General features: G+C 40.7%; 3 protein-coding genes across 8 annotated transcripts; 2 read left to right on the forward strand and 1 right to left on the reverse strand.

Moving 5' to 3' along the window:
• The first annotated feature begins 1,105 nt into the window (after nucleotides 1-1,105).
• On the forward strand, nucleotides 1,106-3,014 carry LOC134178557 (NAD-dependent protein deacylase sirtuin-5, mitochondrial-like). Its single transcript, XM_062645430.1, has 6 exons — nucleotides 1,106-1,242; nucleotides 1,307-1,382; nucleotides 2,155-2,378; nucleotides 2,441-2,618; nucleotides 2,678-2,793; nucleotides 2,865-3,014. The coding sequence occupies exons 1-6, from the start codon at nucleotides 1,106-1,108 to the stop codon at nucleotides 2,950-2,952; spliced, it is 819 nt and encodes a 272-aa protein (XP_062501414.1). The 3' UTR covers nucleotides 2,953-3,014.
• On the reverse strand, nucleotides 2,996-15,986 carry LOC134179182 (protein IMPACT-A-like). Of its 5 annotated transcripts, none has more exons than XM_062646078.1 (12): nucleotides 15,919-15,986; nucleotides 15,715-15,861; nucleotides 15,445-15,497; nucleotides 15,324-15,389; nucleotides 13,629-13,758; nucleotides 13,456-13,549; nucleotides 8,785-8,882; nucleotides 3,688-3,761; nucleotides 3,532-3,622; nucleotides 3,431-3,471; nucleotides 3,276-3,369; nucleotides 2,996-3,163 (listed from the first exon to the last, which is right to left on the reverse strand). In XM_062646078.1, the coding sequence occupies exons 1-12, from the start codon at nucleotides 15,931-15,933 to the stop codon at nucleotides 3,110-3,112; spliced, it is 957 nt and encodes a 318-aa protein (XP_062502062.1). In that variant the 5' UTR covers nucleotides 15,934-15,986; the 3' UTR covers nucleotides 2,996-3,109. The 5 variants fall into 5 exon arrangements, with proteins under 5 accessions (XP_062502062.1, XP_062502063.1, XP_062502064.1 ...); XM_062646079.1 differs by having other exon boundaries at nucleotides 15,324-15,386; nucleotides 15,919-15,985; XM_062646080.1 differs by having other exon boundaries at nucleotides 15,715-15,858; nucleotides 15,919-15,968.
• A 32-nt stretch (nucleotides 15,987-16,018) lies between these two features.
• LOC134179184 (gametocyte-specific factor 1-like) lies at nucleotides 16,019-19,635 on the forward strand. 2 transcript variants are annotated; one of them, XM_062646084.1, is made up of 4 exons: nucleotides 16,019-16,285; nucleotides 16,343-16,441; nucleotides 16,517-16,544; nucleotides 19,481-19,635. In XM_062646084.1, the coding sequence occupies exons 1-4, from the start codon at nucleotides 16,088-16,090 to the stop codon at nucleotides 19,606-19,608; spliced, it is 453 nt and encodes a 150-aa protein (XP_062502068.1). In that variant the 5' UTR covers nucleotides 16,019-16,087; the 3' UTR covers nucleotides 19,609-19,635. The 2 variants fall into 2 exon arrangements, with proteins under 2 accessions (XP_062502068.1, XP_062502067.1); XM_062646083.1 differs by having other exon boundaries at nucleotides 16,019-16,441.
• The last annotated feature ends 606 nt before the right edge of the window (nucleotides 19,636-20,241 follow it).

Genomic DNA, 20,241 nt, shown 5'->3' on the forward strand with positions numbered 1-20,241 from the left:
GATCGTTCACAGTAGTGACCATAAACCATTACTAAGGTTGTTTGATGAAAACAGATCGGTACCTGCTTTGGCATCTAGCAGGATTCAACGATAGGCTTTGACATTGGCAGCTTATCAATATACAATCAAATGTAGACACGGGAAAGATAATTTCTGTGCAGATGCCTTGAGTAGACTCCCAATGGAAGCCACGAACAACGATCAGATGGAGTAAGAGAAAATTCTAACAATAGATTACTTGACTACGACCCCGGTGACAGCCAAAGACATAAGGCTCAAGACAAGAAGAGACCCATGGATGAGCAGAGTGCTACGCTATATCCTGGAAGGGTGGCCGAGAGCAGTGGATAATGAATTACTACCATACTGGAGAAGACTCGATGAACTTTCTGTCAGAGGGTTGTGTGTTGTGGTGCCATCGTGATCATTCCTATATCTGAGCGTCCAGCAATCATTGCCGAAGTGCACACGAGGCACCCTGGCATGACCAAGATGAAGGCTGTTGCTAGAAGGTATCTGTGGTGGCCGGGAATGGACATTGATATGGAAGAAACTGTGCAAGCATGTGAAAGATGTCATTGACAACAACACGTAAAGCACCACCCCGGCTTCCGCTACACCCATGGTTGTGGCCGGAACGACCATGGTCGCGCATTCACGTAGATTATGAGGGACGGTTCATGGGGAGAATGTTCCTTGTCATTGCTGATGCATTTTCGAAGTGGTAGGACGTATATGCAACCCAGTGGGCTACCACAGAAGTCACGCTTGAGGAACTGAAGACTTCGTTTGCAATTCATGGGATTCCCGAAACGTTGGTATCGGACAATGGCATGTGCTTCATGAGTAGCAAATTTCGTACGTTTTGTGAGAGTCAAGGAATAATCCATACAAAGTCAGCACCTTATCATCCGTCGTCTAACAGACTAGCCGAACGGGCGGTACGAACCCTCAAGGATGGACTAAGGAAGCTGGAAACAGGAAGCTTGAATGAAGAGCTGCAAACGTTTTTGTTGGCATACGCCGCTCGCCACCACATGCTCAACGCCAGCAGAGCTACTTTTGGAAAGAAGACCGCGCATCAGACTCGACCTCATCAGACCGGATGATAGTAGAACAGTTCGAAGGAAACAGGAGGTTCAAAAAGAAAATTACGATACTAGATGCCAAAGCCGGGAAATGCAACGGGCAAGGGTTTTTGTCGGGAACTTTGAAACGGGACATCTCAGGATTCCACCCTGGGTGATGAAAAGACGGGACCAGTATCATACCAGTGCGAACTCGAAGATGGTCGTATCATATGAAGGCATATAGATCATCTCAAACGAGAATACGAAGAGCTTGCCAATAGTTCGGACAATTTCAAACATGGCCACTCAGAAGTACACTCGGAGATAATGAATGGTTTACATGTATGGTTGGCACGTGGAGTGCGATTCCATTGATGGCTTCTAGTTTATTATGTAGCAGCACCTCTTTGGTTTTTATAGTTGTTAAATGGATGTGGAGTGGGTTTATCTGTACTGCACATTAATTAATTCTAACATGCATAAGGCTGGTAACACCCTTGGAACGTAACAAATTGAGGGTATCCAAGAATGCTCAGTCTTTTAATAGTTTTCATAGCCATCAATGATCATTCACCTTTGGGCATCCAGGTTGAGGCCAAGGGATCCTTGACTTGCCAAAGGAAACGTATGAAACCCACAAGAGACACATAATTTTTGAATATGCTTGGTCAAAACTGTCTAGCTGTGCTCCATTGGAACATGCTGCCACATCCCATTACTCTTGTGTGGAGAAGTAAGATTGGCTTCCAAGATATCCAGTATACCAGTCATGCAAATCCACACCACATGTGCTCTATATGTGGATCTTGCAGTAGCTTTTGCCTGGGCATTTGATAAGGTAGAAAATAAGCAGAGCTTTGGTAGATATATCCATTCTGCATAGCTTTCTTTGCAATTAGAGCAAAGAGAACCATACATAGGACGCTGAAAGTGTAGCATCCTTATATGTACTGCTTTGATTATATAGAGATATATATATCTCAATTTGGCACAGAGATATCAGCAATTGGGTGCTGAAAGTTGGCATGCTTCTGTCTTATCTCGAAAGGCAAATATCTAGAATACCTTAGATCTGCCGAAATAGAATAGATGCACCTTCGAACTGAAATCTCTTTGTACTGATTCAGCAGCAGTGCAACTATATCACCAGCTACATCTCAATAGATGTGCTCAGAAATATGGTGCTGAAAGTCGACTCATACATTTTCTGTTACGAACAGGTTCATTGTTTCACACAAGATGTACAGTTTGTCACCATGTTGAGGAAAACTACAAAGCTCCTATTTGTCCTGCTCTGGAAGGAAGAGGGTGTGTTTCCTCACACTAGCTACATACAGCACATGTATTTGCATTCGGTTGATGTTGCATAGTGCTCCTGACCCCAACACACCTGAGGCTTGTATTCCAGCAGCAGATCTTCCCAGGTGTGAGCAACCTGGTTGTGGAGGCTTGCTTCGACCTCATGTTGTCTGGTTCGGTGAGCCTCTGTTTCATGATGTCCTTCAACAAGTTAATCAAACACTTGATGAATGTGACCTGTGCTTACTGGTAAGATTTGCAGAGCACTCAGTTTTCTTAACAAAAGAAGTTAGGTGCTGTTGCGGCAGGTTGGCACCTCATCTGTGGTGTACCCTGCTGCTGCGTTTGCTCCGAAGTTGGCTCTTAGGGGAGTCCCAGTGGCAGAATTCAACTTAGAAGACACACCAGTCACTGGAATGTTCCAGTACGGTTACACAAATGTCATTCTACTTTAATGTTCTTTAATGTTGACATGTGTGCCTGTTGTTCTTTCAGATACCATTTTCAAGGCAAGGCAGGTGATCTTCTGCCCATAGCACTAGCCATGAATGATCCACCTGCCGATGTACTGGAGATGGTATGAAAGCAAGCTGCAAGCTAACTTGAAGACAACTCTGATCAGTAGCTGATGGTTCTCTACCCTGTGCAAGTAATGCTATTGTAATTATGCAAATCTGACTCAAATAATCATGACTTGAAATGTCTTTGCTACTGGTTTCATTTAACAGTTCAATTAGTAGCTATCTCTTCTTTGATACTTTCACCTTTCGTGCTGACTTCTTTCTCTGATCAGGCTACACACAAAACAGTGTACACCATGTGTCTCTACCAAGAGCTCGGTTTTATGACTCTTGGCTGTGAGTTATTAATTTGCTCAAGGTAAACAGCTGTTGAATGGTAACTCACTTTGTCATCCAGATACCCACAGGCTTGAAGTAGGTTTCTAACGCAGTTGTTATAGTGCTTAAAGCGATCTGGTCCTAAACGTATGCCACCATACCTACAGTTGGTAACAGCCACACTGTATGATACTGTAGTGTCTCAAATACATGTATTATTACCATCTAGATGCAATAACGACAACATTTTGGACTTTCAAAATCTAGGATTGCTTGATTAATTAATTCAGTGACAAGCTGATAAGCAACTGATATCAACTTACTTGTAATAGATGAAGTAATCGTCCACCTGCAGGAGATTCACCATCATCATCACAGTGTTGGTACCACCTCTTCCCGACTTCATCATATATTCTAGTCAACAGAATGTATTCCAACATCCATTAACATGTTGATACCATTTACTGTTGCTACTCTACCTGTACGCCATTACATTATGAGTTGCATTTATGATCTTCCTATTCTTCATCAAGCATTGAAGGACTTCACTAACCTGATGCAAGAATATTTTAATTAAATGGCAATTCCTTTCCGTTTTGTACAAATATGCAGTGGTTGCAGTGGTTGACCTACACACACACACACACACACACACACACACACACACACACACACACACACACACACACACACACACACACACAGCATGCACACAAGCACCATAATCACATCACCTTTTACTTCAGCAAGATAAAATGTCTAGAAAAACAATTAGATAAAGAGACTATGTACAGTGCTGAATTACATTGACAGGAGAACCCCCTAATGTTATGTTTGCACCAGACAGTATGACTTCTTTGCTATTAATTAAATTCTCAATTTGATCTCGTTTTGGTACAACTGAATCTATAGAAGAGCAATTAACCCCTATTATGACATCCTTAGGTGTGGCAAGTTTGTCTACACAGTTAAGGCTAATGAACATAGATGCATATGTATGTAAAAGGTACCAGCAGGTTATAGGCTGCAGCTATTTACACAACTCTAACTGCACAATCTGCATATATATGGCACACACCTAAGTGTCAACCTCATTCATATTTTGGGTTGGCAGCTTGACTTAATTCTTTAGAGACAGTGCAAAGTGGACTGGCCATAAATGACTTCTTTGTTTTTTCAGACGTAATGCTGCATGGAGCATGACTGGTTTTAGACAAATTTCTACTAGAAGATCGAGTTCAATACCATGTAGAAGCAATGCTAACAAAAATAAGCCAGTGATATAGATCATTGATCTGTTATGCCATTGCTTCATCAATTGATGTAAAAAGCCTATAGCACTTGTCAATTGTACAGAACACAATTTCTGCTTCTCTCTCTGGTATACTGGTTTATGTTATCTACTTTACAGGTTAGCAGAAAAACTACTGTGGGTGCGAAACTGGATGTCTAATCACATGACGGGCTTTCCTTGGTGCTTGATGAGTCAGTTGTTCTGACCAATGGTTCTGAATGAAATAACCACTTTGTTATCGGATGTCCATCACCATGTGAAAAAGACATTACATCCCTGATTTGGTGACAGATCCTAGCTGCTGCTCAAGAGAAACATTACCAATGGAACCTCCACTTGAGATATTTGTACAAGGTAAAGCACATTCTTGTGCGATTAGCTTGCAAATGGAGGCTAGGCTGTTCAGTTCACCCAGAGATGTCATGACAAGACCAGCCTTCCTTTGTCTCCCTGTGGCTGTTATGTATTGATGGCAAACAAGAAAATGGTAAATAAACAAACAGAATATCATCAGGGTTGAACAAGCTGCATTCACACCATTAGAATTCTAGATTTTAATTAAATGGACACAGACAAAACAAATTTGAGATGAGATTTGAGAAACTCCTAATAGTAGCGTTTTTGATTGTCCAAATGTCCAAAGAACACGACATACGATAAACACTAAATCTACTAATGCATGTAATGTGTGCACTTATGAGAAAGTGTATTGTAAAATATCCCTAGTCTCATATATCCTACTTGTAACCTTATATTCACTATTACAATACATTACCATACTCATCCCTATACATCCCCTTTTCTTTACCAAAGAGACTAGCAACTTTGAGTTATTTCTTATACTGACTACTCTAATCTAATCACTACTTGCACTCATAGTCTTTTAAGTATTTTGGATGTATGACTGGTCTTCCACTTCTTGTTGTCTTTCTTCTTTCAAGATCAATCTTGGGTGTTGTCTTCTTGTCTTCTCAAGTGTTTGCTGTGTTTGAACTTGAGTTGATGTCTCCTTGTTAGTCATTGCTTTCCTTGTAACAGTTGGTTTCCTAGCTGATGGTTTTATGTGTTGTATGAGGCATTGGTAGAATCTCTTTAGTCGGTCTCAGATGTATACGATTTCGCCTATATGTCTGTCTATCTGTTGTCTCTACTGCATTCAATCTTGGTGACAGTTGTCTTTTCATAGTTCCTTGTCTCCATTCTCTAGTGTTATTGAATGGCTGTATTCTCACATGTTGCTCTGCTTGTAATTGCATGTGGTTTGTCTTTGACTGTTCTGTTGTAATACATACTCTGTCTTGACTAGTGGCTGCCAACTTACTAGAGTCATCAATTAGTTTTGGATGCAATAATGGCTTGGCTGTCGGTAAGAGTGTTTTTGTCCTCCTATTCATTATTCGTTGTACAGAGCTGCTGGTCATTCCTTCTGTGGGTGTATTACGATAATCCAGAAGTGCTACATAAGGGTCAGTCATTGATGTAAGTGACTTCCTCATCAGTTGCTTTACAGTCTTCACTGCGTTCTCTGCTTTACTGTTTGATTTGGGGTGGACTGCTTGTTTGATAATCAGAATTCCAATTCTGTGTGAATTTCCTGAGTTGTATGTAACCGAATTGTGGTCCATTGTCTGCGACCAACACATCTGGAATGCCATGCATGCCTGGCAAAGTGCTGTTTCAAAATACGAATCACTGCATCAGATGATGTTGATTGAAGATGATCTATTTCACAGAAATTGCTGTAATAATCCACTGCTGCTATATAGACCCTGCCTGAGAAAGAAAATAGATCTGCTCCAACTTGTTCCCAGGTTCTGGAACAGGATGGGCTTGCATTGTTTCTTTCTGTTGTTTTGGTTGAAATGTTGTGCACACATAGCATTTGCTCACATACATTTGTATATCTGCATTCTCTGGTTCGTCGTATGCATCCTGTTATAGCCAGGTGTGAGCTGTGAATTCTCTCTAGAATTCTCTTCTTCCCTGACTGTGGAATCACAAGTCGATTGCCTTCAACTATTAGGCCATCTTGCACTATCAGCTCATTTCTCATCGAATATTAATGAGTAATGGGTAGAGGTGCTGCATCTTTCCTTTCTGGCCAACTTCTTATAACGATATCTTTGAGCTGTTGAATGGTCTCATCTTGAGCTGTAGCAGCTCGAATTGCAATGAATGTATCCTCTCTGATATCCACATGTTGTATCTGGTGAATCATCTCTATTTCTTTGTCGAATTCTGTCTGTTCTTTTCCACTTTCAATCGGTGCTTATGACAATTTAAAGTATCTACCAAAATCATTTTACTTCCTTTCTTGTACTAGGTACACATCATACGTTTGCAATCTCATCAGCATGCGCTGTAAGCCTCTCAATGCAGAATGTAACGGTTTCTTGGCAACAGTGGTTGATGATCAATCTCAATCTTGACTTGTCTACCATCTGTATAGCAGTGAATTTCTCTAGTCCATAGATAACTGCGAGCATCTCTTTCTCTATCTGAGCATAGTTTTGTTTGACTTAGAGCTCTGCTTGCATAAGATAGAGGTTGTCACCTTCTAAAAGAGCAGCTCCTAACCCCGTTTGTGATGCATCACATTGTATTGTTGTCAGTTGTTTCGGATCAAAGTATCTGAGAACAGGTGTGGTTGTGATCACTTCATTCATCTTGTTGACTGCTAGATCATGTACCTGTGTCAATTGCCATTGCATGTCTTTCTTGCTCAGTTGCTTCAATGGTTCACAAATGTCAGATAGATGACTCAAGAACATTGCCAAGTAGTTCACCATACCTACCAAGCAATGTACTGTCGCAATATCGGTCGGTTTCTGCATCTTCATGATTGCTTCAATCTTTGATGGGTTGGGTTGAAGACCTTCACTGGTTACTTCATCAATTTACACTCGTCTTTGTCGAGTTTGATGTTCTGTTGCCTGCATCTGTCAAGGAGTGTTGCAGTCAGTTTCTGGTCATGATCTTGTCTTGATTCATGCTTCGTTGTTTCATTACCAACAACAAGGATATCATCAGCTATAGTGAATACTCCAGATAATCCTTGTAGTGCTTCGTCAAGCCTCTTCTGAAATATTCTGGTGCTGGCATTAATCCGAACGGCATCCTTTTCCATTTGTATAATCCATACATAGTATTGAATGCTGTTAATCTACTTGTGTCATCGTCCAGTTCAATGTGCCAATAGCCATTCTTGACATCAAGGACACTTGAAAGTTGAAAGTTTTGCCAAAGTACCAAAATGCTTTAGAACACGAGGAACAATCGCAGGAAAAGAGCCATCTGCTAAAGTTTTTACCATATTCAAGGTTTTCCATTTCATGAAATGTTGCAGCATGTCCACAACTCTTCGCATTTCCCTTCATAATGTAAGTAAGACAAGACTATGAAATTATGTTATTACTGGATTGTAACTTCTCTGTTGGAAATACCATTTGGCAAGCATGCAGCAGACATACGAACAAGCACAGCTTGACAAATAGATAGAAAAATATGTAAATAGTTCAATGGATAGATTGACACAGACAGACAGCAAGGTAGGGATGATAATAGTGTTGTCCAATATTTCCTTATGTATCAGCCAGTCCCAAGAATCTTGGCCAAGAGGAATATTAGGCCACACTAAATATAATGCGCTTTGCATTGACAAGCTGTCTAAATTTGGGTAGGTCGGTTGGTTTAATTTTTCACTTGTACTTTTTCCATGTGCACCATAGTAAATACCAGGTATGCTTGATTCAAAAACAACAAATCCAAGGGTATTAACATCAAACTAATCTATGTTCATATCGAGTTCTACATAGTCAGTAGTGACTACTAATAGTCAGCTGGCAATACATGAAAAAAGAGGTGCACTTTTCCAGTCACTTTTCCACTGACAAAAACAAGCGCCTTCCAGTTCATGATCAGACTTCTCAAAGACCTTGGGTCAGACAATTCCATCATAAAGTCTTACAGAGCCAGGTGCGTTGCTGTGTTCTTGCACCTATGGAGCTCCTGAGGCAAGACACGGGTCACACCTGACCAGCACTCCAAGCAAACACTACCATTTGCGCATGACGCACGTATACGGCACATGCGCGTGCTGGGGATGCATACGGTGCATGCCCATACAAGGTGCTGTACTCTTTAGCTTGTTCTGTGTTACAGTAGAATAGGCAAGAATAAAGTATGTTCTCAATAGTGAAATACTCTTGACAAACAAACAAACAGACGAAAAGACAGAAAGACACACAGCAAGGCAGAAACCAGACATAGGATAATTTATTACCTCTAACTTTGATGTCACTGTTGCCAAATGTGCTTGAAATGTACTTTTACGATCCACCACTGGCTCTCCATGAGCAATCTCTGGACAACCTACCTGATCTGCATATTAAAAATACAATATTAAACATGGGCAAACTACTGCTCTTGATTTCTAAACAAATTAAAATTCAAATTCCCATTACTATTTCAGTTAACTAAATTAAACTGCATGCCAAGTCATAATTGCTCCCCTAATATCTACCCGCAACTTACAGGGTTTATCAATTAGCAATGGTTAATTTTGAGCAGAGATTAGGAACCTAGCTTCACAAAGGACATATTCATGTACCAGCAAACACTCAAAGTGGAGACACAGTAATAAGTGTTTATTGCCCTATATTAAAGGGTAGACTTGGAAGTGAGTACTGGCCACACCCAAGAGTGCTCCTAGTTTATATACTACAATTACCTAGTGGTTTACACAAACATCTGTTAGTCTCATGCCCCACCTATTGTACACTGAATTGCAGAGACATGCTTCACTTTTCCTTGTAAGCAAGACTTGGATAACCTAATAGAAGAAAATGCCGAACCATGTGATTTCCAACCATATAATATCTTCTAAAAAGTCCCAAAGACAGCGGAGATATTGAAGTTACTGGGAATAGACAGAAGCGTGTAAATGGATTTTGGTTTAATGTCCATTGTTGGACCACATTCAAACTTCAAGCAGCATACCACGCCCTGCTCAAAATGGCCTGAGGATAGTCCAAATCTAAGACCAAACTAAGATGTTCCGAACTATACTTTCTAATGTTGCAAACTACCAGGTATAGTAGATATCCAATGAACTGGGCAATAAAGCATGAATGCACAAAATACCGATAATATCAGATAGTGCCGGGAAATCACTTCACTTGCAAGATGACCATGCACCTTAATGGAAATTGGCATGCTGTCATTGTTTCACACCTGTGCAGTCAATGAAAAGACCAGATCCAGTAAAAATCAAATGCTATATATCTGTAGACTCACGCAATGCACATATCCAAAATAGCTCCTTCACCTGGACAAACTACTCTCAATAAGCACTATACTGTCTTATGGTGCTGAAGCCAATCCAATGCCCTGTGAACAAAATTACACAAACAGCACCACCCTCAGTCTACACAGTGAGTTCACTGATATGCACTTATATAAAATTATAAATATTATTAAGAAGAGCTCTATGGTTTTATTCATAATTCACATTAACATGCAGATGATGACTCAAACATCCATGCATTACACAGCCATACACATGAAAAACACTTTCTTTAATTTGCAAACAACACTAGATGAATATGTTAGGCCAATAAACATTCTACTTGTGGTGCTAATTACAGTAAGAATTTTCAATAGCACATCATCTGCTCAACACAAGAAAAGGAAAATAGTAAACTCATATCAGGAACAAGCGTACACTTACTGTACTGTACTGCACCTTTCTATTAGAACTGCTCGTACAGCAAAGATTGCCTAACAAACAAGCATCCTACAAACCAAACAACTGCCTTCTTTTGGTATACATTGCTGGTATTGTCGCAATGTGATGTCACACGCACACACACACACACACACACACACACACACACACACACACACACACACACACACACACACACACACACACACACACACACACACCTAAAAATTCTAAATATCAGGAGCTGCCTCTCAGAGGTCACGCCCCAGCTGTTAAGCTGGGCCCTGTGCGCTACTCAGGGAACTCTGGGCCTGCGCTAACAAACTCCTGGAGCCGGACCAGGCACTCGCAGGAGCACCGACTTGTGAAGCCAACTGTGGTGTGAGCACCCGAAGTCTCACCAGGACCCCAGTGGCTGATGTCACGTCACAGCCGATGGCCGCTTAGGACCCCAGTCAATGACCAGGTACTCATTTATACTCCTGAGTCGAGAGAAGCAAATGTGTGTTAGTTTCTTGCTTAAGGAAATTATGCCACAGCTCGCCATCACTGTGACTTGAACTTGTGACCCTTTAAGGTCCTGGATGTAAACACTCCATAAGATGACTCTCTAACCAACTGAGCTATCGCGTGTGTGCGCGCGCGCGTGCACACACACACACATACACAACACACGTGTCCTGTCCTGTCCTGTTAAAAGCTACAGTAACACGGTCATGCTTGCCTCCACGAGGCAACAAGTCCGATGGTAGAATATTGCGATTGCTAGGATTCAAACAATAAACATCTGTGAACCATCAATTAACCCTCCTTTACTCCTGAACCATCTGAAACAGTGCGAACACCGGCTTACACCCTGCTGTTCCCTTATAGGTTTCTTTCTCTCTTCTACACATCTGTGTCTCACCTTATCACTCTGTCTTCTAAAGTTCCTGGAGCACACCTCACACATCACATCCCTGACTGCCTCCGAAGCATGTACCTCCTCTCTCTCTCTCTCTCTCTCTCTCTCTCACACACACACACACACACACACACACACGCACACACACACACACAACACTTCTATACTTATGTATTGCTTCCAGCAGCTCTTTCCTGTAAAGGCTAGGCTGGTTCACAACATTGATGCTGATGGCGACATTGTCTGACACTGACATCAATGTCAATATCGTGATCATGCCAGTGTCCACAAGCCACAAGCATGTGACCATTTTCAACCAATCAAAAGCACACCCCAGGACTGAAAAGAGACATATTAAGAATCAGCAATGGACAAAGCGCTTGTGGAATCTGTGAGATACTACTCGTGTCTTTGGAAAATCTGGTCGAATGCTTACAAAGACTAAAGACTGTTTGAACTCTCTTGTGTCTACGACGCAGTAGAAGCAACGGGAGAGTGCCATGTTAAGCATACTGGACTCAACCTTTAGACCATCTAACATCAAGGTGCATTATGCAAATATTGTAAACAAGTCAAAGACAAAGGTCAACATTGTGAGACTGACGTCAATGCTAACATCAATATTGTGAACCAGCCTTGAAACAGTTGCAATATACAAAACGTGTGCAGGGGTCTTTCTAAAGCATTTCTACATAATAATCCTTAGCTATCAAATTAACCCTTGCTATCAGATTCTCTCTCCATGCATTCAGGTGCATTTCAAATTGATTTTTGTATTTTATAAATCCGGATTCGAGATGAATTGCTGTTGACCCACCCACCGTGAATTCCATCCCTAAAATAATATGACTTGACATATTCCTGTTTGACGACGACAAGCAAGTCATTTTATACTAAATATATTGAATAATCTCTACTACAATTTTTCAACTACATCTATATTTAATAATAAATATCAAGTTCACTGAAACAGACATTAGGTTTCTCAATGACTACAGAACACAACCTTGGCCACTAGGAAAAACTCTATGAAAGTTCAGACATATACTGTACGTAGTTCAGTCTCTCAAGCTTGTCGTTTTCTCTTTCTTCCTCTGGAACATTATGTGCAGTCTCATTCTTATGCCTTGTCAACTTGTAGTGTGTTGCACAAGCAATGCCACAGCGAGGGTAGTTGCAGATATGTGTGGGAGGTCCATCAGACTGATCAGCTCTCTGCCTTTTGCCACGCTTATCATTGCTTAGCCACATTTATAAGCCTTCATAAACTGAGCTACTGTGGTATACTTGGCTTGCTCTTATAGTTAGGTAAGGACAGGTTGTAAGTGGTTTCAATTGGTATTGTAATAACAGCAGTTGTCTCATTATTTACTTCCCTGGCCAGGTCAACGCGAGCAGAGAGGAGTCTGAAGGCAACAAGGACATGATGACGTCATTGAATTTTGTATTTTCAAGAATTCGGATTTAGGGTTTACCCACCCACCCCCTTTCGTCCCGAATCCGGATTCATAAAAATATGACAATTAAGGATGGCCCCTAAAGCAAATTCACAACTCTCATTTAAAAATAAAACTTTGCCATTGCTTGCTCATTGACTGCATTGCTAGTTAAAACAATGAAAACCATTATCACATTAATTTCTATTTCACTAAAATTTGTGATTCTGTCTATAGCAAAGAGCCGTTGACACGATCAACTTTTGCATTTCTTTTTAAAATGTGAGTCTTTCTGTATAGCTGATGCCTACTGCAAGCAAAGTGTCTGTAGTTGCAATGCAAATTCAACTTTGTATTGCGATATCTCTTCCTCCATGGCCATCTACCGTATGTGAGTTTGGAAACCATATGTAATCAGAATCTTTCAAAACTAACCTAATCACCAATTCCATAAATGTTTGTTGAATATTCTTCTTGCTGAGAAACATCTGACAGCATAATCAATGTAATGTGTCCAAGCACCAGCATTAGATAAATCATAAAGTGATATCAAATTTTCATCCCAATATTTAACACGACTCAACATAGTTTGATGCAACAGCAAGAAATTACATGGAACCCTTTAATGTGCAATAGCTAGTGACTAAACCAACACAGCATAGCAGTAAAACAACAAACGAAATGATAACGCTGTCATGGGACAACAGTGAAAGTAATGCCTACTGCAAAGTCTTTTCATAGCCAACAACCAGCTGTTCACATGTTTTCCAGTTCTTGCAAGATATTTCAGGGCAAACATGGTTGTCAAATTAACATGTGACTACTACACCTTCTTCAATAACTAGCAGATACAAAAATAAACAATTTGAAACAATATCTATTCTGTACCTCCACATTCAACTGTCTGCTCAGGAATAAACTGACACAAAGAGGCACTATCAAGAAGCTCTGTAGATGCTCTCAAAGCTACTTTGAAGCCATCCTATACATGTCCAAAGAGCAACGCCTAAGCTTAGTCACTTCATGGAAACACATAGTTAAACTAGAATTTCAATGTGTACATCAGGAGACAAACAGTGCTCCAGTGCTGCTTCTGCCACTGTTTCACACTTTCCATCATGTAAGAGACTATTTAGGTGTTCTCGAACACACTCAATCCACTGGTAAATAACTACCTCTCCATGACTATCCCTGCAAAACAACAGCACAGAACATACATCAAACTACATTTCTGTCCTCTATTACATCCAACTGTTATAAACAAGCCATACTATAACTATAGCAACATGAAGAGCATCCACCAGTTCTACTTGCAGATACATAAACATCTACCTTGTCTCTATAGTACAGCTTCCAATGAACAAGATATCCTTACCTTGCCATGTTTATGAGATGCATAATTCACATTAGTGAAAGAGAGCAAAAGCAGAAATTTAAAAGCTCTGCAATTTTGTGAAGTTAAGAGCTAGCTGGCTACCTGCTTCTTAATCATAACTATGCTTGTTTATTTCCTTTTGTCTATTTGTTATTCAAGGTACTTCAGCTACTTCGACAAACAGTTAAACAACTATTTTCTGCCTTGACATGAATGAAAAGCATAACCAAAACCAAGACTGTCTGATGACAGATTATAAGTGCGTTCGATTAGCAGTTCTAGAACTGTAAATGAGGGTGTGTCGCAAGTATAGGAACTGACAGAACCAGAACTAAATACCAGAACTAAAATAGAAAGAAAAATCGGCTTTGTGAACGGGACCCGCTAACCAAAACAATGTCAATGCCTACTAGGGCTTCATCAGCTACAAATCCATCGCCTACTAGAGCGACTTCAACTAACAGTGGCTCTTGTTGACCTTGCGATAGATGCCAATCTTCCTCAAATGGAGCGATAGAGCACACGAAACTATCAGTATTGCTGTGAGTGTCAGTAAACAGTGTGCCATCACATTTTTTGCAGAAAATAGGCATGTCAGTTCCATCAGTTCCAGCTCCTTGTACGGAACTGTCAGAATCAGTTCGAACACTTTCAAAACTACATCGAACGCAAGTTCCAGCAGTTCCAGCAGATTTAGCAACTGCAAATCAAACGCGCCCTATGCTTCTTTGTGCTACCATGGTTTAATACAGAGATGGCCAGAATCTTGGAAGAAGATTTAGATCATTTGGTTAATTAGACAACTATAAGCGACACACACATAACTTGGACTATCAGACTTCTTGTATTGACATCAGATAAGACTTCAGTTGATGCTATAACAGTAACTGCATGTTGTATGTAAGCTTACTGAGCTTCAACTGCATGACTCCACAGCATGATTGACAAGTGCTCGCACTTTTGACTGCCTAGCAATGACCCTGCTTTAATTAAACAATATGGCACAACTCAGCCTGCCTTATCATGGCCGTAGAAAGCAGTGCGACTGGTACGGCCTTTTAAAAATGTACTTTCACCAATCATCCATTACCGTATAATTTTGGTTTAGAGGTAGGTGATGATTAAATAAATAATATATGTTATACTACACAATGCTGCACATACCAACAATCGAGGTCATCAAGTTGCTCGATATTCAGAGGTTTCCGTTTTAGAGTCATAGGTGAAAGTGAGGAGCAACTAACACTATTTGGCAAGGTTTTAGTGTTCTAATTCGTATGTGCATGGCCATGTCCAATGAATGCACCCTATTACTACTTCACATTTGCTTCTGATGCCCTTCTTATGATAAGCATACGTTTTCATTACATAGTGCTCACACCTGGCAATCAATTCAAACTGTGATGCAAGTCTTGCAACATCATCTTCTGACATCCATGGAGCTCTGCTAGTTTCCAAACTGTAGTTTGATGCATGTATACTCTCACTGCAATAACACTTACATCAGTTCATACATAGGAGGAGAAGAACCCGGGTAATCAAAAGGAAGCACGACCTACAGCATACAACTGGTTAGTGTGTGTGTGTGTGTGTGTGTGTGTGTGTGTGTTTGTGTGTGTGTGTGTGTGTGTGTGTGTGTGTGTGTGTGTGTGTGTGTGTGTGTGTGTGTGTGTGTGTGTGTGTGTGTGTGTGTGTGTGTGTGTGTGTGTGTGTGTGTGTGTGTGTGTGTACATATGGTGTGTCAAAAGAATACAGAAAAGCCTCAATCGTACTTGAAGAGTAACGATGTTGCGTTTATCCGTTCGTTGATTAGTTTCCTCAGCAATGTCTATCTTAAAGATCTGATTATCAATATCTACTGTTTTCCAATCTTCACCGTAAATAGACGACAACACTTCCAGTTCATCTGCCTGTTTCTGCTGCACACATCAGAGTTGACATTTAAGTGCGAACGGCTTACCCATTTGCTTGCTTACCTTAGTGCTCGACATGCACAAAGTGGAAAAACCTACATCGTCTCCCGGATAGTAATATCGTTCTTATCCGGGAGCTTAAGCAGTGAGCCCTACGCTTCTTTTCATCTTACCCTCATTTCACACTCACGAGGCCTTCTGGTACAACGAAGTCCTTTTATTCTGGCCTTGCATGAGGCCTTCTCGCGCTATTGCGCCCGGTTCGCGATTGCTATGTTCTACGGGAATGATCATAGACCCCATATCCGGGAGGTTCGTAGATCAGCGAATGGCTCATCTTGACCCTGAGGAGTTACTAGAATGCCCTTTCGACCCTCTTCATCAAATAAGAGCTAAAAGATTTCAGTACCATTTGGTTAAGTGCTCGAAAGTAAGAATTTATCTGCGAACATGTAGCATTCTGCTAGGTCGATCGACATTCTTACAGCAACACGGGCGTCCCTTCTACCAGTGTCCTAACAATGCGCGGCATGTGAAGACGTCGAAAGAAGACTTTGACGCTCACAAATTAGTGTGTGAAGATAGGGTAAGACACAGAGACCGTGACCGGTTTTATTATTGCCATTGTCTCGTCTGGTTTCTTTATGATCGGTGGAGACAGAAACAAGTGGAAGCAGAGATTCGACACGGTGAGAGTCTGTTCCAAGTACATTTGCAAATCGCATGTCATAATGTAAAACGGCTAGTATATTGGAGCCAATTAATACCGAGGAACCTAGAACTACCGTAGGGTAACTTAGAGACTTGTTGAAGGCATTACAGTGTTGCAGTATTCTTGCCGGGCGACTCAGTCAGAAGGCTATATCTAATATTTTTTGTACGGATTTTATTTTAGGTATACGGGCCAAATTTACGAAATTGAAATCCTTACTAAAATTGTAGTTGGTAGTGTTGCGGAGTACTTCAGTTTACAGATTGCTATAGTAACAGTAGTACTGTACTTCCATACCATACACCGCTGTGCTAGTACTGTTTACTCTCCAGTCAAACATGGGTCTACCTGCTGTTTTTTGTGAGGGTGTATAGTACAATGTGCAGTGTAGACTAGGCGCCTGCCATATGAGAAACCTTGGTACTACTAATTAAAAAGGTGTCAAGGCTTGTACTGTAGCCTCATTTACAATATGACCCTGATGCTCAGTTGAGCATTAAAATTGTCAAAATTCAAAGAGACAGGCTCAAGGGAGGGGCATCCTCTACTGTTGATGCTGGAGTAGGATTTATCAATGTCAGTGTCAGCAACAGTGATTGTTGAAGAGGTACTGTACTGCATTCAGATTTAGCATTTTTGATATATCCACAGTTGTCATATAGTCAGTTTTAAGAACCTTTAAGGACGCTTCTTGGGGGAAGAACTGAATGAGTATTTTGCGATTTAGGTTGACATTAATGAAATATCAATATACGATTCAATACATTTCTGGATCTCAGATCTACACAGCAGATACGCTATCTCGATCACCAACAGATTATTCTACACGTGAAGATCATGTCATTGAAGAAATGGCAGAGATACTTGTAGATCAAGTAGTTGAACATCTTATACCCACACAGCTCCCTTTTCTGCCTTGGGAAATGGTCGGTATGGATCTATTTGAGTTTAAACGCCGTCATTATTTGCTCGTTATTGATTATTTCTCTCGTTATATTGAAGTGGCTTGTCTGGAGTCAACAACTTCAAGAGATGTTATTACTGAGATAAAGAAAATTTTTCCCATCATAGGATACCAAACATAATCATTTTGGATAATGGTCCTCAATTTAGCTCAAATAGCTTTGTCACATTCGTTAATAGCTACAGGTTTTGACATGTAACTTCAAGCCCCAATTATTCACAAGAAAATGGGGAAGCAGAGAAAGCGGTACGGACGAAAATGGTTTGTTTACGAAAGCGACAGATCCCTATATGGCTTTATTGACATACTGATCGACTCCAATCAGTAACGGATATATAGTCCAGCAGAACTTCTTATGTGTAGGAAGGTACGAACAACACTTCCTATAATGCCGGAACAAAGAAAACTGTTGATATCGGATTAACAGCATGACGGAAAAAAGAAAGTACTTGAAAAGAGAAACGAAAGAAAAATTTTGATGAACGCCATAGGGTACGGAGAATTGGTGACATTGAAGACAGGAGATAGAGTGTGGATCACAGACAAGGAGGAGAGTGGGACAGTTGTTAGGCAAACATCACCAAGGTCTTACCTAGTGGCTACTCCTCTTGGAACTCTCAGACGAAACAGACGACAGTTAGCTAGTGAAGCAGTCAAAAAGGAAGAAGATGAAGTGGACACAGTCTTCCGCTGAGCAATCGCAGTCTTCCGTCGACTCACGAGAAAGTCAATTGTCTTCAGACCAACTCGATGAATTTTCAAACCCTGTGCAGTCTACTGAAAAACAGTCTACTGAACAATAGTACTGTAAATCCAGAAATTTTTGTACTCATGAAATTTTAGTCATTTTCGTACAGAGACCTGGTTGTACTAAAATAACATGAATACTAAAATTTATGGATAGATGCACTTGAATTTGGCTGCAGTACATGTACCAATGTTCTGTACTAGAATAGCATGTGTATGAACTACTACATGGGCAGAAGTACGAAAATTTATGAGTACTAAAATTTCTGGGTTTACAGTATGTGACAAGATCAGAGAGAGCCGTCTGATGGCCAGAGAGATTGAACTTGTAACATATTCAATTTCACTAACTAATCATTACACAATTGTAGTTACTTAGCGCTAACATTATCTTTTCATTTGAAAGAAAAGAAGATGTATTATATGCATGCATTGCTATGCATTGTTTATATGAGACTTTGAGATCCCATTCAGTCATTTTTAGAAGCCTAGCTAGAGTGACAACAGTACAGTCAGTGTCATCGATGCTCAAGTTGATTCAAGCTCAACTCCAGCGTCCGAACCGGAAGTGCTCCAGCGCTTACTGGAAGCACATGCCATTTATCGACAAATCAGCTATCAAATCTGGGAGTGAAATGTATGCAGGAGAAACTTGTCAAAAGATGAAAGTGTCTGTAAAGGTAAGGCTGCTTGTGGCAGTTCAAGTCATGGGAGCACACTGATGCGAGGCACAAGGAAAACGCTTTAAAACCAAATCACAGACTTTGTATTCATGGTATACGATAGTGATGAGCATCCGGGTAGTGGCTTGTCGCTGACGCTTATCAAATGGTATTGTAAATGGTGCAGCGTCAGCGTCTGCATTTTGACGTTTACTCGGCGTTTTTGCCAGCATTCTCACTAACCTCCTCACAAGCAATGTAACGTCATATTGTAAACCAGCTCTAATTTTCTAGGAGGTGGCAATGGGCCTTACACAACATAAAGCACTGCTCGTTCTTTGTAATGAAATTGAAGATATTAATAAGAGAGTAACTATTACTGCACCAGTTGATTTGTCTTTGTGAGATCTACTTAATACAAGTTAATTAAGTTCAATTTTGTTGAAGTTCTCCTTTAATTAAGTATGAACCTTCATGAGTTGCTACTTGTACACTTGTAAATGGCTTTGCTCGTGTTTATGAATTTGTCAATTTGTTTAGCTATGGGACAAACAACAACACCTTTCAAAGGCAATACAACTTTACCTGAGTATGAGTGGCGCAGGCCTGATCCTGATGAAGATTGGGAAACAGGTATGTGGATGATCTGCACTTATGTGCTAGAGTAAGTTATATTGTAGTATTTATTTGGTGATAGAATTTGGTTTATGACTGTATGAAGTAGTTTTATTGAATTATAATTTCTAAACAGCCAGTCTAGTCAGGGATGCCACCTGTATGTTTAAGTATTGCCAGATATCTGGCACCAAAAACCATACGATGCCAACAGATGTTGATGTCAAATGGCTATTCATTAGCAGCCTTAGCCCGAGGCTACAGCAGCCTAGCAGGGTTCTCACTAGCCTTGAACTTCTAGACCAGAGACCGTGGGAACTCTAGTCTGGACCAAGTTGATACTAAAATGATTTGGGAAATAGCCTTCTAAGTCAATTAGCTCCTTACAACAGGAATGTCGGTTGTAAATTCTGATTGGTTTAGCAATAATTGGTTATGCTAAGTGTGCTAACGCTGATTGGGCATGTGTGAAATCCTCGTGGGCGGCTAAGTGCACGCCAGAACAGTGATTAGACTCTGGTAAGTTACTTACACGCACACATCTTAGCTTTAGTTTCAGCTTCAGTTCTTCGATATTTCAAGCTTGCGGTGACAAGACATGCGTCGCTAGACCATCACCTTTGACAACTGGTCGAGCGGTACAGTATTGCCAGTCGAGTGGTTAGACTAGCTAGCGGTCCGCTGAA

The sequence above is a fragment of the Corticium candelabrum genome, chromosome 4, assembly GCF_963422355.1.
Source record: "Corticium candelabrum chromosome 4, ooCorCand1.1, whole genome shotgun sequence".
In the NCBI taxonomy this organism is placed as follows: Eukaryota; Metazoa; Porifera; class Homoscleromorpha; order Homosclerophorida; family Plakinidae; genus Corticium; species Corticium candelabrum.